Source organism: Pavona decussata, unplaced genomic scaffold (genome assembly GCF_977016875.1).
Source record: "Pavona decussata unplaced genomic scaffold, jaPavDecu1.1 SCAFFOLD_24, whole genome shotgun sequence".
NCBI classification, from domain to species: Eukaryota; Metazoa; Cnidaria; class Anthozoa; order Scleractinia; family Agariciidae; genus Pavona; species Pavona decussata.
The window spans coordinates 893540-910000 of NW_028145447.1; the positions used below are offsets into that span (position 1 = coordinate 893540).

The 16461-nt window shown below is 41.0% G+C and overlaps 2 protein-coding genes across 3 annotated transcripts in view; both read right to left on the minus strand.

Moving 5' to 3' along the window:
- Positions 1-1158: 1158 nt before the first annotated feature.
- Positions 1159-13485, minus strand: LOC146485894 (solute carrier family 60 member 1-like). Of its 2 annotated transcripts, none has more exons than XM_085102766.1 (11): positions 12708-13485; positions 8639-8822; positions 7688-7705; positions 6945-7205; positions 6122-6257; positions 5387-5520; positions 4802-4894; positions 4547-4627; positions 3927-4074; positions 2780-2980; positions 1159-2085 (listed from the first exon to the last, which is right to left on the minus strand). In XM_085102766.1, exons 1-11 carry the CDS (start codon positions 13010-13012, stop codon positions 1973-1975), a joined length of 1674 nt encoding a protein of 557 aa, XP_084958892.1. In that variant the 5' UTR covers positions 13013-13485; the 3' UTR covers positions 1159-1972. The 2 variants fall into 2 exon arrangements, with proteins under 2 accessions (XP_084958892.1, XP_084958893.1); XM_085102767.1 differs by lacking the exon at positions 12708-13485 and adding an exon at positions 9361-10407.
- A 2426-nt stretch (positions 13486-15911) lies between these two features.
- The window catches only part of LOC146485895 (solute carrier family 60 member 1-like), a 10531-nt gene continuing 9981 nt past the window's right edge, over positions 15912-16461 (minus strand). Inside the window, exon 11 of the mRNA XM_085102768.1 lies at positions 15912-16263. Coding sequence (XP_084958894.1) covers positions 16094-16263 — 170 coding nt within the window. The 3' untranslated portion in view covers positions 15912-16093. The remainder of the gene's footprint in view (positions 16264-16461) is intronic.

Genomic DNA, 16461 nt, shown 5'->3' on the forward strand with positions numbered 1-16461 from the left:
CAGTTTGCTCGCAGTGAAACCAGAGCTAGCTGGTCTGCTTTTACGAGGGCCCCAATCTGATTGGCTACCTCTCTATTGACTACCCCGCAATATATTAATAGCAAACTCTCGTCATCCTCTTCTTATTGATAGTCAACAGTTACTCGCACCCACGAGACTGTTTTCAGTGTTTCTGTGAAGAGCTGATCATTGCTATTTTCGATTTCAATCATTTGAGCCGTCCCGTTAGTGTTACTTGTCTCCCCGTCAAAACCAGCAACAACAGTAACACCGATTAATCGAAAAAATAAGGTTTCTCTTCTATTTCTCTCGTATTCTTGTGCTCTTGTATATTTGTGATCAGAGGTTGTCATTAATTAACTTTAATGGCCATTGATGAGGTAAAAGTGAAGGCCAAGGAAATAAGTCGTTTCTTTGAAACAGATTATCCACGGTAGTTATAGGGAGAGCCTGAAAAATAAATCGCAATTGTAGATTGTTGTCGGTTCTAAGATACTCCCTGGTATAAACTAGGTATGTGCCGACCCAATGGATTTTGAGCCACTTTGGCCGGTAATAGAGTGAATTTATCTTCTTTTTGATCTAAAATTGGTTATGGGTTTTTACTGAGGGAACAACGAATTTACCAGTCTTTTGTTCTAGACCTAGGAGAAGAAGAGGAAGAAGAGGAAGAAGAGGAAGAAGAGGAAGAAGAAGAAGAAGAAGAAGAAGAAGAAGAAGAAGAAGAAGAAGAAGAAGAAGAAGAAGAAGAAGAAGAAGAAGAGAGGACGAAAAATATTCATTCATTTACAGTAATGAGGCTCCATTAACCGGTGAAAGGCTATGCAGGCTATGGATTTTAGAGAAGAGAAAACGGCTGTAGACTTCAAAAGCCAAGTCTGATTTGGAGAGATGGTGTCAGGATTTGAAGAACAGTAGGAAACAGCCCACTTAAAATTCAAAGGAGTCCTCCCTCTTCGCCCCCTTCCAGGATTGACATATCTCCTCAAACATTCCACAAGGCCAAGTCTAGTCGGTCCTAACATGAGCCCAGTATCAGGCCTTCAAAAAGCCTGATACTCAGATTAAGTCGGCCCTAACCTCGTACCCGCGAGATTAAGTTGACCCTTAACCTGCGCTATACTATTACTGAAGGACCAATAAAACCTGACGTTAATGGTTTTAGTTTATTTCATAAGTACAAAACTATTGACACTTTGTACAAAATGTAACTATTTACTGGTTTGTTGTGTGAACAGGCTCTCTAGCAATAAACAGGACAATAGAGCGGGCGAAGGACGCGAGCATGCGCGAAAATCGTCGACGCAAGGAGACGCGACGCGCGTGGAAATAGACTCCCGGGGGATTTTCTCCGGATTTTCGCGCACTCTCGCGTGTTCCTTCCGCTATACTATCCTTGGGAGTCTACGCGCTGGTTGCCGCCATCTATCTCCCGCAGTCTACGCACGGATTGCCTATTTTTCGCTAAGTTAAGCCAGTTCAAAGCTTAGTGTATTTAGAAATTATATTATTGGAGCTAATGTTTCGTGTTGTGCACGGCTCGGCCGATTAACCGTACCCGATAGATCAGGCAAGCTTCTTGCGTTCCCTTTTCCTAGTAAATCTTTGGAATGCCTGGATCGGCATGTCTGAAGAAAAACCCTACTTTTCGTACAAGAGCGGTGGAACCGGAGGAAGAATCGGTTTAAATAGAGGGTAGAGGGTACTAGGCTTCGCCTTCTTAGTGAGGCACTTAAGCTTAGAAGGCGCCGCATGAGCGCTAATTCACTCACAGAGCTATAGAAACCATGACGTATAACATGACGTCATCTTAATGACGTGAACCAATTGACGCCATTTTGAGCTACTACGAGGCAACTTTTGTTGCCAGATTCTTCTCATTTTTCCTTCGAAGGAGTCTGTTATTCAAAACTTTAGAATATATCGCTTCAGTCTTCATAATTTACTAACTGCTACTTTATGTACACTATCGTCATCTCTTGGGAGACTTATCTTCTACAATATCACTAGAAACGAGATTGTCTTGTTTTTCAGAATCGTGTTCTGTGTTGTCGTCGTTTTCTTGTCCTTCTCCTTCTCCGACCACTGAAAACACAAACGAAATTAACTCTTAACTATCACTAAGTGAAAATTCTATTACGGTTGTACACAGTCCAACCTAACAAAGAGAGAAAAGGAAGGATCTACGCTAAGGCTAAGTCTGCAAGATATTAAATTTAGCTGATAGAAATTCGCTTTGCAGTAAATTAAACTGGAATCTTTCAATAGATCGGATTAAAAAGACGAGAACGAGGTCGCATTCGATTGACCGTATTCCACAATAAGAATAAATGGAATGATTGTTAGATTTCTTTCTTTCCATTCAGTAAATTGGGGAAAATGTATTTACAAACTATCGCTGATACAAGATAATTTAAGAGCAACTTTTTGCGTTCCAGTAACCGCCTTAAATCTTTTATGAGGGATTTCTAGTAGTCACTCTATGTTTTCCTACTGGAAAGGCCGGAGGCTCTTTTTGCCAGCCACTGTTCGGGGAATGAGCCCGCGCTCATATGAATGAATGTTAATTTTCGTCTTTTAAGCTTTGCACTTAGCCTTGCCTAATCTCGTACCCAGATCTCAGTCGGTTCGGGAACCGTGAAAGATCTGGGTAAGAGATTAAGCCTCGCCTTCACAATGAGGTTCAAAGCAACTCGGAAATGGCCTTTTCGCTCTGCATCTGGAGAGTGTCCTCAATAAGCGCTCTGTGATAAATGCATTGACACTACAAACGTTTTACCTTCTCTTATATGGCCGTGAGTTGCCGTTCCCTTTCCTATGAGCAGCACGGCTAAATAAGCGCCAAACGCCGCAAAACACAGAATGCATCCCTCGGCCAAGAAACTGACTGAGCCTACATAGTCGAACACTTTCCCCACAATGAGCGGAATGATCATCTCTCCAATGGCGGCGCTTACTACGAACATACAGGTCACAGTACCTGAAAAAATAGAAAGGTTTTTCTATTGTTTGTTGGTGTCTATGAAGTTAGAAGTTAGTATGGTATGGCCAAGGAATATCGCATCTTGCGGGGCCTTTAAACTGCTACCTATAGTTTACAAACTACGCAAACTATGCTGTTTAAAAGATGAAAAGGCCACAAAAAGCACAGTTTATCAAAGTGTTGTAAATCTGTTTTTGCAACGTACTTTCACAAGCTTGTATTCAGCGTGTATTTTCTAACAAGAATCTGCAAGCAAACTCCAGTTCTCCGCCTGAAGGCGCCTTAGTCAAAAGAGTAAAGCTGATTGTGTTTTCTTATAAGAGGTTGAAAGAGAGTCCTTTGAAAAGCTCTAATCAATGGGCAGTTGTTGTTTTTGTTTTTCCAATCAATAAAACCTAAAATCAAATCTAATACTAATCGTGATTTGCCGGCTTCTACGTTTTCCGCTTTCCACATTCTTTGCACGCGGTTACTGTTGTTTTCCCGCGCTTGGTACTCGGCACCGGCTACATGTTTTCCCGCGCTCACTCGGCACCAGTTACCAGAGTTACATGTTTTGCCGCGCTTGGCACAAGTTTTAAATAAACCAGTGATAAACTGTGTTTGCAAGGACCACCGTGACAAAATAAAAGTACCGGATGCTGTAGTGAAGGATCTAATCAGCAAAAACTTGAAAAGCAAATCATCTAAAAAAAAGAGCAAGGCTGATTTCACGGTCAGGGAAGTTTTATACCCGTTTTACTGCACTTGGTACCGGTTTTGTAATTAACCACGCTAGGAACCATTGTGCGCTTAATAATTTTTGCTTTGAGTTCTGATTGGCTTATTTCTAATTTGTTTTTAGTGTGACTAGGTAAACTGCTTTGGCCTTATTTCAGAGGGATAGAGTACGAAAAAAGCGGGCTGCGTCCTTACGAAATCAAATTTATCTATTTCATTTTACCTGTAACATTAAAATACTGCTCTGCAAGCGCCACGCTTGTGGGAAATACGTTGCTCATGAAAAGACCAAACGTGCTTGTCCCCATCCACAGCGCAGACTCACTAGCTCTGAAGATTAACATTAATAAACTAGACGTCAAACAGCCAATCTGAGAAAAAAAAATAAAGGAAGTTAATAAATTAAACAAGTAATTACTTAATGCAAAATCATAGGTTTTCGATTTGTTGGGTTCACATTTAGATTGGAAAGCTCATATAACAAGAGAACATATTCTTTCAACCAATCACAAGCAGTCCTTGTTTCCCGCGCTTGGTACCAGTTACAGATTTTCCCGCGCTTGGCGCCGGTTCCACGTTTTCCCGCGCTTGACACCGGTTACATGTTTCACGTGCTTAAAACGGGCTACTTGTTTTCCCGCGCTTAGTATAGTTACATGCTACATGCTCCCATATCGGATTAGCTCATTGTGCTGTTTGCGTTTGCTATTTTTCATTGGACAGATATCATGTTTACAAGAAAGCCACTCCACCAACCCCTGCTCTTATTTCTACGCTGAAATATTTCTTTTTCTGAACGCATTCCTATGTGGTATGTCACATCCGAAAATATCAACAACTTACCAAATCTACTAGAAGCATTATCGCTGGAGACAAAAACAGAGCGATAGGTATCGAGATGAGGCGACCTAAGGCAAGAGATCCCTGCAAAGAAATTCGTCTCATTAGCACGTTTTGTTCAACTTGAATCCATATATGGCTAGTAAACTCCTTGACAAGCACTGTGAAACATACTTAAAAACATGAACAGATACACTTCAAGACATTCAGACTGAAGTTACATTTCATACATTTTGTGATTGTCTTATTAGTACTCACCCAAAATACAGAAGTAAGAAATGCACCCTGCGCTGAGGTCATGCGCAGTGGGCTTTTGACTGCATATGTATAAACATACCCACCATAGGACCCCTGGCAAGAAAGACAAGCAGAGCTTAGAAGAAAAGCGTCAGCATCATACATGAAATCAGTTCATTAATGGTTGAAATATTGTGGAAACTTGAAGGACACGGGCTTTAACATAAACTGTGCAGATGTTGTAGACAGTGAGAAAATGTCTGCAACAACAGCAACAGCAACAAATTGACATGAACATGTTGCATGAAACATTACGAAGACCTAGAATGGCTCATTTTCTTCTGCAATTGTGCGCGGTGGTTATTTGTCGTTCCCTATACAAAATATTGCTTTCAAAGATGTGGCGCAGCTACCATTGATTCGATTCCTTTTGGCAGACATAAGCACTGTATTCACTTTCATCCTTTCTAACTAGTCCAAAAAAAAAGAAATGAAGACTTCACTTTTATCTTTCAGTGATTATTTAGCAGTGAACCACGGTTAGCAATGTAGCATAGCAACTGAGATAAATAACGACAACAATAACAACAACAGTAGTGTTATTACCTGCATGCCGTCGTAAAGAAAAACTAGAAATGATGTCCAGAATGTGATGCACAAAACCTGCGTTTTATTTGGATTGTCACATAGACCAGGTTTTTTAAGAGTTTCTGTGTCCAGGTGAACTTTACTTTGTAAGCCTGTGAAAGAAAGCAAATGTGGTATGTGGTAAGGTCGGTAAGGTATGTGATTTTACAAAAACTGTCAAAATTCTCGACAGCTGATTGGTTTGTAGCTATTGTGTATAAGAGTGCAGACAATAAAAATGACGTCAGATGTAACGCGTGCGCTTTCTCAACGGAAAATAAAGCCAATTCCTCTCGTACTTTTTCCTTGTTATTGTAGAAAACAAATCGACGGCAGTTTTCTATGGTATATACTTTAATATGCAATAAAATGACCCCACCAATTGTTCAAAACTTGGCAGTGAAACCACGAGCCGCACTTGATTTTTGAACATTTAATGACGTCATTTTATGGTCTATAAGAGTATAGAAGATGGAAAACTGCCGTCGATTTGCTGTAAACTAGCGTGATTGGAATGTAATTCCAGTTAAAAAGAATCAAGCCTGTTGATCCACAAGATTGGGTATAAAGCCAGTCAAAGTGTGTCGCAATGATAAAAAGTTCACTTATGTTGGCTAGGTTCTTGCTAGCCTCTTTTGGCCCGTCACGCAATCTGGAGAGGAAAGCTTGCGTGATGAGCCAAAAGAACGTCTGCGAGGGAGGCTAGGTTCTTACCTTCTATATCTGTATCCGGGACCTCTGAACTATTATTTTCACTCTCCGCCTTAGCAGCGGCCAATTCGGTTTTTAACTTATGTTCTTCCCACATGTCTGTTATGACGATATATGCAAGGCCTATTACAACTGGTAACTACAGAGAAAAAAAAAATAAAAAGTTGAAGAGAAGACACTGCTCGTGAGGGTGGGGTGGGGGACACAAAGGCATGTTAGGGAAGATGAGGCCAAGTTGTTAGCCGCCACCCACCCCCCCCCCCCCCCAAAAAAAAAATCCTTATAGCTCACAACGAGACCCACAGAGGTCGAGAACGTAGCCATTCTTCTCCGTATCAAATCCTGAAATTAAAACCCAGGGCCGGGTTGTTCGAAAGCCGATTAACGCTAGTCCACGATAAACAGTTGATCGAGGTTTTCATCGTCGCTCGCTAAAATGGTTTTAAAGGCTAATTTCAAGCTAAAGGTAAAGAAAAGTCTGTCAAAACTGAGGGACGAAAATCTTTTGGAAGAATCTTTGTTGATTAGCAATTAACTCGAGTCAAAGTTTGCGTTAATCCAGGATTAGCTTAATCGGGCTTTGAACGACTGGGCCCAGGATTACTTGTCTACGTGTTGACGGAATGACGGACGAAAACTAAGACTTTGCTTTCAGCTAACACCAACACGATCGAAAACGGTGGCTTTCCTAAACGATTACGTAACAAGTCACCTGCAAGTCACCAGACTGTACGGAGGATGGGGGGGGGGGGGGGGCCTATTGAAGTAGTCTAAACTTGCTTTAGTGCAAGGGTCAACATTTGGTAAGCCAATCGTGACAACTTACATGTGCTAAAGCTATAATCCAATAAGCAACCTGAACCTCGCTCTTGTACTCCTCTGGCTCAGTGTAGAACCTATCTCTCATGTGATTGGCTGGCCTATGCAATAAATGATGATGCCCTCGATGCCCCATTCCACCATAGGGCAGCGGATTCCCCCTCTTGGCCACCGGCAGCCCAATATCTGGATGAGGAGTACCGCTGAGAAACGGTTCGGCTATGAGCGGGCTCACAAATGCGCCGAAACCGTACGAAAAGTACAGAGCCTGCGAATATAAAGAAGATGGATCAACTTATAACCTCTATTTTACAATAGAACTGCAATGCTGATATGACTTGGATGGGGCCATTACTAGGTAAGATTGTCAATGGCCAGAAACTTGTCTTGCACTCTTATAGAAATCAAGGCGTCGTAGCTACTACAAATAGTTATCTGGCACACTGCGATAATTATACCTTCTCATTTTTCATTTTTCCGGCGAGCAATTGAACAATGGAGTGAGCTGTTAAAGCAAGTAGCTGTGTCAGCATCCCTTCGACGAAGGAACGAAGGTACAACTGAACGAACGAACAAACAAACGAACGAACGAACGAACGAACGAACGAACGAACGAACGAACGAACGAACGAACGAACGAACGAACGAACGAACGAACGAACGAACGAATGAATGAATGAATGAATGAATGAATGAATGAAATGGAGACGGTAGGAATAAAAAAAAAGTGAGAAAGAAGTTATTCCTTACCTGTAAATAAGGAGACACCTACAACGATATAAACAAAATAAGGAGATATTAAAACATGTTCACAATTAATATTCGTGCAGGACGCGTTCAAATAAGAAGTGACGCTAACACTGTTTTACAGACAGCAGTAAGTTTTGCCAAAAAAAAAAAAAGAAAACTTGACGGTGAAGGAAGCATGGTACTACATTCTCAAACTGTTACGTAGACTTTTGTTATATACCAAGACTTTCACTCAACAAAACGAGCACTGTGTGGTTGATTCTTGGTCACGTGCCCCTGATCAAATACAAATGTATCCCGACCGGGATACAATCCCTCAGTTGTTGCCCTCTCAGTTGTTTGTTCGTTGGTTTTGCTGTGATTGTTGAAGGGAAAGTCTAAATATATAACAAAGCACAAGTATGGTCCCGAGGGAAACAGTCAGTTTTGTTTTCCCTCGAGTCCTGATACCAACCAGGACTCTCGGGAAAACAAAACTAACTGTTTCGCTCGGGACCATACATTAAAGGCTGGTTTTCACTAGCGACGGAGTCGGAGTCGGAGTCCTAAGAGGAGTCGTAAGAGCGCTTATGACCTAGTGAAAATCAAAAATCGGAGTCGTAAGCGGAGTCATAAGCGCGACGGAATCCGAGTCAGAAGAATCAGACCGTTTCCATTTTCTTCCGACTCCGCTTACGACTCCGTCGCTTACGTTCCGGAATCGGAAGCTGTTTTCACTAGATCATAAGCTCCACGCTTCTGGTTACGACTCCGACTCCGACTCCGTCGCTAGTGAAAACCAGCCTTAAGTGTATACTGTTGCACAGTGAGCAATATTTTTAACCTGTGTTTACCATCTGCAAAGTCCCCGCCGCGGCCAAGTTTTGGCCGTCCCGATTAGGAATCTCCTATTTGTTTTTACCACTATTAGGCGACCACCAAGAATTTAATACAGTCGGTTTGGCCAGTTACCTTCTTTCCGTGAATCCCAATCAACTGTACATTTGTAGCAGTGTCTAAAATACCAACTGAAAATCCCGCAGCTGCTGTGGATAAGATGAGCAACCAGAGCGTCCGACACATAGGAATAACAGCCAGGAAAATAGCGTTCAACAACAGAAAACACAGAAGCAGCAAATTACGATTAATGTCGTATCTGAGGAAAAAAAGAAAATGAACGTGAGGACCTGACATACAGGTGGTGTGTGGACACAAGGGGTGGGTAGACACACACAGGTGGGTGAACACAAGGGGTGGGTAGACACACACAGGTGGGTGGACACAAGTGATGCATGAATCCAGCGTTAATCCTACACCCTAATGAAGAAGATTGCGACTGATATATTTACCTATGCATAATTCGCAGAATACGAATAAAAATCGCTCATAGAAACGCACAGAAAAGGTCTAAGAACTTCAAATGCTACAGTACACACAAGGGTAGTGCAAAATCCGATGGAGCCGGCGAAAGATTGTTTATTTCCTCATTCCACCTCCGTCTCTATCGAAACCTCCCTCGCGCACCGCCCAACACACACGCCCACTTACTTTAGTCTTTTACCAGAAATACTACAGAATTCACCAAACCAGAGCGGCCGCAAAAATAGAACGATGGATTCGACTTAAGAAGGAACAGCAGTTTTTAAAGGCTTCATATGTCGAGTTAATGATGAAGCAAGAAAAACCGGTATTACCTGTCAACGATCAATCCAGCGACAATGGCACCGACAAAGCGAAACGTGGATTGTGTAAACAAAAGCCAGGCCAGTGCGTCTATTATGTCAATATTTTCAAAAAACGAGATCAAATAGTCTGTTAGTGTGGGTCCGGCCATCCCTACGGACATCCCGAACATGAAGAATGTACTAAAGTAGAGAAAGTGCGCGAAAACGGATCTGCAATATGGCGAACAGTTTCTTCTCAGATAGTCGACTTGCCAAGCGTACGCCCTAATTCTCTCCCAGATCACTGGGAAAATAAGCTGTCTGAGCATTCTCGCTTGAGATAAGTTGGCACTCCACACAAATAAACAGAACTGCTAGTGTTTTAGGTTGAGTTGGTACCCGACGCAAATGAAAAGAACTGCGAGTGTTTCAAATCAAACTGGACGCGAAAATGTTGATTAGAAACTGGAAGATTCGTTCCTTGAAGGTGACTTAAGGGTGAAGTTTATAATCTCTTTGGGCTCTCCATGACCGGAAAATGAAGTTTTAACGATGCGAAGTTGAGGAGTCCATCAATCCAACTCTTGATCGACCAGAGGCTTTGCGTTGCTCGTTCAAAAAGGACGAAACAAAACACCCCAAGGCAGGTTAACCGGTATGCCTTGACACTTTAACAGCACGGAATCTATTTCCCATTTCTTGTTTGCAAATTTGTAATCACATTTCTTTCACGGACATTTCTCCAGGTCTTCGGTAGCGTTCTCCGTCAAAACGGTATTGATATGGATATAAAAACCCGCTGTTTGTTATAAGTAAAGATCACTAGGGGCTTCCAAGTTAACAGAAAGTGTTTGGTTTCGCTGCACCTGTTGCGAAGCAGGTAATCTATTCAAGGTCGCCCTTGGCGTTAAGCTTTGCGATCACTTGTCCATCAAAGCTAGACGAGTTGGAAGCAAACGAAGGAAAAGATGGGAAAATTAAGGCAGCAAAAGTAAATCTCCCTAAGACATTTTCCACCTTACAATATTCTTCTCAAGTGGGACGAACGTTGAAGTTTAATTTATAAATACTGTCCGTGACGCTTGGTTTGATAATTCTCTGGCTTGCTTGATCATGTTAGTATTTGATACTGTACGTTTGTTTTACGGAATATCCAAACAAAAATATCACGCTCGTAAGATTCGATCTTTAATACAGGCCTAAAACCCAAAGCTTTCTAGCACAACTAGGGAAAAGTTCCTGTCAACATTAATTTTTTACAATATTAAAAGCGAAACGTTCCACTTAAACTACTTCTCGACAGTTTTCATTTGAGAGGTTACGGTTCGAGCACGTAATGTTTTTCCAGATTCAAAGACTTTAAACGTTAGAGCCAACTCATTTGTTTCAAAAGATTGAATTATTTTAATTCAGATTTATTTCTGAAACATGTATATGCAATGCGGATGAAAGATTCTAGCAGTTATCGAGTAGGCAGCCAGATTTTATTTCCCCTCACGTTTCTTCAAGCTTTAAAATATAGATGTAGTGTGATTTTAACTATTAATATGCTAATGAGGATCGTAAGTTTAAAAGAGTAAATGTTAACGGTTGACCGGTTTAAGAAAATCAATTTAATTTCAATTTCACTCAAAAATCCCAATTAAATTCAATGGGATCTGTTTCTTTTACCACTCAATATTCAGTGAGTACTTTTGTCTGTTTTGCTGGTTGAAATTATTAAAAGTTCACTGATTCTGGAAAGAAAATTCAATTAAAAACAGATCTATTTGTGTTATTGGGCTCTTAAAACGTTCCAAATTTTCGTCACCAGACGACTTTCCCTAAAAATTAATCTTAAAAACAATTTGATGTGACGCGTCAGTTTTGATCTACATGGCAACCATATTCTCCGATCATTCCATTACATGCTACTTCATTGGTTTTGATTACTTTTTGGTCAATTTGGACGACCCTAGAAACCGGAACGGCGGAATGGCGGAATATCACCCCAAATCCTAAAACATGGAACGGGTTAGGGCTAGGATTATAGTTTACTTGGGGTGATTTTAATGGTTTTCGGACATAGAAAGAAATCCAAGATGGCCGCCGTTTGAAAATAGTGACGTCATTTTAACGTTATGTGACGTCATAAGCTCAAGTTGAGGTTCTCAAGGACACAATTTGGTACGCACTATTTACGTATACTCTATGATTCTTTACTGCTTAATCTTTTTAATACTCTCAGAGTTAGGAGGTCGATCAAACAGCCCGATGTAGATGGGGCTGATAAGACCGCGATGAACGGGAAAACACACAACACTAAATGCATCTACGAGGCGATTTTCGTCATAAAATTCTAATAAAGCTGCATCGCTACAAGCCGCTTTCCAGATGGTCAAGAAGGCGGGATAATCACACGAAGAAGAGAAGCTGAGCAAAACAAGCTTTGGAACAGGAGCACTGGGTAAACACGCCAGTCTCTCCCCAGGTTCTCCTAGGCTGGTTCGCGCGCTTGCTTCTTTCCTTGACAAAGGGCCCTGGATACGAGGCTCCGGAAACAAGAAATGCGCGGGTACAAATCACAAAGCCGCACGGGGTCGGATTACTTAAGGGCCAAAGCCATTAGAATTCTGGTTTTTTGGGGGAGTTAACCAGGAAATTGAAATTCATTTGAAAACAAACGAAACTAGCATCTCAATCGTCGATTTTAAATAAAAGCGTAAACCTCGGCGCCGGTGGCAAGTTCAAATCAATGCCCTCAAACAAACAGACAGGTTACAGTTGTAACAGCGGTTTATATGATATGATATGTAAGCGGGTGTTATGGTCATCAAATTTCTTGTAACATGCTGTTTGCAAGAGTAATTGCAGTTAATTGGAATACTCAGAGTAAGACGAGCAGGAAATAAGAACGGAAAATTAAACATAAATTTCTGAAATAATTGTCTACGGTTTCTTTGATCTAGTCATACGATAAACCCGTTTAAGAACATTGAATTAAGCTTGAAGCTATATGCAATCTTATAGTAGCTTTAAAGTTTGCGATGGAAGTTTCAAATGTGACTATTCACTAGTAAAAGCCTTTGAACGATGATTTTCTGTGGTGTTGTTTCTTATTCCGTTCAAGATTCAGCGGGTCTAACACTATTCTTGTGGATGAAATCCTAAAGTGTGATCATTCATCCAAAGCTATATCATCAAGCAGTATTTTCCTGTGGTGCTGTTTATTATGCTGTGCAAGCTGGTTGTAAAGTTTTGGCAAGAAAATATGTGTTATCGTTTGCATAACAGCGAATAAGCTGTTCTTTCCAGTGGAGCTATTTGTAAATACGTTTTTGCCGACAAATTTCTTCGCAATTTATCGTGAATTAATTTGTACCCTAACATTATGTTACCTGTCTAACAGAATTCCAGCTACACTTGCTCCAAGTAATGCATATGCTGCCTGGGTGAAAAATAACCAACTCATCATATCCAATCCATGATGAACTAGGTGTCCTAACTCCATCAGTGTGGGTCCCAGAATCGCCATCGTTGTACCAAATGAGAAGAAACAACCGCAGTACAAAACAGTTATAAAAACTCGGCGCGGGAAGCCAGTGTCTCGCCCGTTTGTCCTCGAATTAAAATTCTGAGAATTCTCTTGTTTTTTGGCCCTGTCTTGAGCGATAGTCAAGCCAAGAAGATGTATAAAACTCATAACTTTCCTTCCTCTTCATGTGTGAAGATCACGAGCGTTTAAACCCACAGACAAGAAGCCATTATGTTTGTTATCATACGTGCTAGCCTCTATTTACGACCCGAGCATGTAGACAAAAATCCCGGCCAATTCACCTGTTTTCTTCTCGATAAATCAAATATTTCAAAGCTTAAATTCCATATACATTGCCAAATGTTTGGCTCAATTTATAAGCCGTTCTTTCCGCGTCAAACCACAATCTTTTCGCCATGATAACGGCGAATTTATAGTTTTTAAATATGGCTGACTTTTGGCGGTTGGTGTTGATCATTACTAATTCATAAAACTTAACTTGTTGCATGTACTTCTTTTATAAACAACTGTTGAACAGGGAAACAAAAAACCGCAAGATTAAAACTCGCCCGGTCTGTTTTGTTTAAATGGAACACTGCTCATTGCTTTACACTTCCATAATTTTCTTAGCAAAATTTCAGGAGCATTTTAAGAGAAGAATTCTATTCTTGTCAAGAGTGGAAACATTTAGCACTCCAGGTGGTTGTTTTTGCTTTTCATCATACCTTCTTTGTGAGTAAAGATAGAAAAGTTGAAATTCATTGGCGCTATCACTTAAACACAACCTGTAGGTTAAAATGACCTGGCCCGCGCTTTGAACGGTTGATAAAGTCGGAACAGAAAAAAATATTTCTTGATTTACATCCCTTTATTTTTTCAGAATGCAATGATGCAACGGAGTGAAGTTTTATCATCCCCATTAGGAAAAAAAATGTCAAAGAAATGTGTTAATCTGGAACACGATCTAGTCAACAGGTTTTCATTTGACTGGCCACAGTTCTCACAAACTTAGACGTTTAAGAGAAAGAGAGATTATGGACAAACTGACTTATGTCTTGACCATTGATACCCTCAACATTAGAATTTACTGTGTGTAGAGATTGCGACAAGTGCGACTAACAATCACGGCTTGCAACGCAATATTTGTTGCGCGACAAATTACAAGAAAATGTTGCCCGCACTACTTGGCACGTTAAAACACAAATCATTGTTAAAGACGAGGGTCGGACTTTGAACGGTGTGTGCAGGAACAAACAGACAAATTAGCTTTTCATAATTTGATTTACTCGTTGCACACATGATATATTTCTACAGAAACGTTTCTCGTTAACCAAAAATTCAAGACGAATTTAAAAAGAAGATGAAGAGACGGCGAACTTTTATATATCATATATTGATTTTTTGGATTGTGTCAGACCATTGAAGACTTCTGTTAAAAGTGAATAGGGAGCAAATCTCCTTAGTATTCATAAAATGTAAATTGAATGAGCTTAATTTTTATGTTAACTACCAACGATATTTTGAGCAGTTGTTATGAAAAGAAAAGAAGAATTTCTTTACCCACGGAGAATCAATGAGCACTAGGCAAGGAGTTAGTTCAAAGGACGTTCCATGCGTTCCAGGTCGAATTGGAATTTGGTAGTGTTGGTTTTTGTGGAGGGAGAAAAACCGGAGAACCCGGAGAAAACCCTCGCAGCAAGGACGAGAACCAATAACAAACTCAACCCACATAAGAAGAGAGTACGGGAATCGAACCCGGGCCACAATGACGGGAGGCGAGTGCTCTCACCACTGCGCCATCCCTTCTCCCCAGCGATTGGGGAACAGCAGAACTAAAGCCCGCCGCACACTAGCCGATTTTTCGTCGTAGAACTGAGGATTTTTTGTCGGGGTCAAATCGGGTTAAAATTTATCGTGCCATCAGCTTGCCGCACTGACTAGCCGATTTTTTGTCGCGACTAACCGCGTTGAGGCTTGGGGTCGAGTCATCCAAAATCAAGATGGCACCTATTCCACTGACGCGGCGAAAATTGAAACTTGCTTTGTTTACCGTTACTTTTCTACGGAGGATAAAAAGGCGTCGCAAGAGCAGCACAAGAACAACATGGGTTAAAAGCTGGATAACCAGACGAAATGAACAGAGCGTATCTAACAACTTACTTCAAGAGCTTGGGAACGAAGATCCGACTGGGTTTCGGTGGTATTTCCGATTATCTAAGGAAAATTTTCAAGAAATACTCGTGTTATTGTCCTCTTTTACAGGTGTCCATTGCTCTATTTTCGCGCTGATCTCAGCTTTGACATCCGCCATTTTGGAAAAGACGCTTGTTCACGTGACTCTCATCACATTTCCTAATTAGTTTAGGCGCGCGCGAGCTCCGACAAATTGTCTTGATCCACCGCACACTAGCCGACAAGGTCCGACAAGACGTTTTGAGATCTAGCACTGTCAGATAACGCCCGACAAGCCCCGATCTTGTCGCAGACTTGTCTGAATTCACCGCACACTAGCCGACAAGTAAAGATTTTTCGTCGGCCGACAAAAAATCGGCTAGTGTGCGGCGGGCTTAAGACACTCTGTTAGTGTGTTATTAAAAGCACACAGAGAGTCTTCCTTTGACGTTTAAATATAAAAAAATAAATAAATAAGAAAATTAATAAATAAATAAATAAATAAATAAATAAATGAATGAAAAAGCCATTTGGAGGAACACAAGTACCGTGAAAATGTATGTAAACCCACCCGAATATACCCCACTCACTTAAATCTCAGATGTTAAAATAGGCCACTCCCGAGTTGCTGTGAGCCTCATTATGAAATCGAGGCTAAGTGCAAAGCTTTTCATACGAAAAATTAGTTTGTTTGCATACGAATGAAAACTAATTTCCAAAATAAAAACTATGACGAAGCCTCGCTTTCATAATGAGGTTCAAAGCAACTCGGAAATGGCCTATTTTTTCCGATAATAGCTTCGGCCAACGCCAATGTAAGCCCATGGACTATCAGGGTTAGCTGTTAGAAAACGTTTGCTAGCCCAACCTATTGAAATTACTCTTGATCGGCTTAGGGATAACTGATAATTTAATGTCTCTTACATGAAGACAAGCAAGTTCAATAGTTGAGTGTCTATAACATTTATATCAACTACTATTTCTTTTTGAAGCATTTTGTATTCATTTACAGTAGTTGTCTTAGCCTTTGAGTCCAAAAAAGCTCAAGAAGATTCATTCTATTTATGGTTGGTCACGTTAACTTTGCAGTTCCACCACTCTGTGAGCTGGCTCGCTTGTGATTGGTCCATCGTTCCCCGTCTCCTCTCCTTCCTCGTCACACGTGACCAGCGGTGTGTATTCACAATCATCGGAGGCTTGGTTACAATGACATAGCCGCTCCGTTCCGGCACGGTATAGATCACGCACTGCAAGTGGAAACAAAGCATTACACGCGTTGACCAAAAAGGTCGCAAATTAGGGTAGATATTAGGGTGCGTTCATTTGGGACGATTTCCAAATAAGAGACGAGTTTTTAATCAAATTTTCATTTAATCAGAAATTGGAGTCCGTGAAAACAAAGATCACATTAAAATTAATCAGTTTACCGAGTTTGAGGCTCTGCC

Bases quoted from the DNA above. Each gene is read 5' to 3' on its own strand.
- LOC146485894 (XM_085102766.1), bottom strand. From the start codon at position 13,012: ATGAGTTTTATACATCTTCTTGGCTTGACTATCGCTCAAGACAGGGCC. The intron at 5,521-6,121 runs GTAAGAACCTAG...TTTCTTTCACAG, and splicing joins CCCGGATACAGATATAGAAG to GCTTACAAAGTAAAGTTCAC. The intron at 4,895-5,386 runs GTAATAACACTA...CTTTCTTGCCAG, and splicing joins TTCTTTACGACGGCATGCAG to GGGTCCTATGGTGGGTATGT.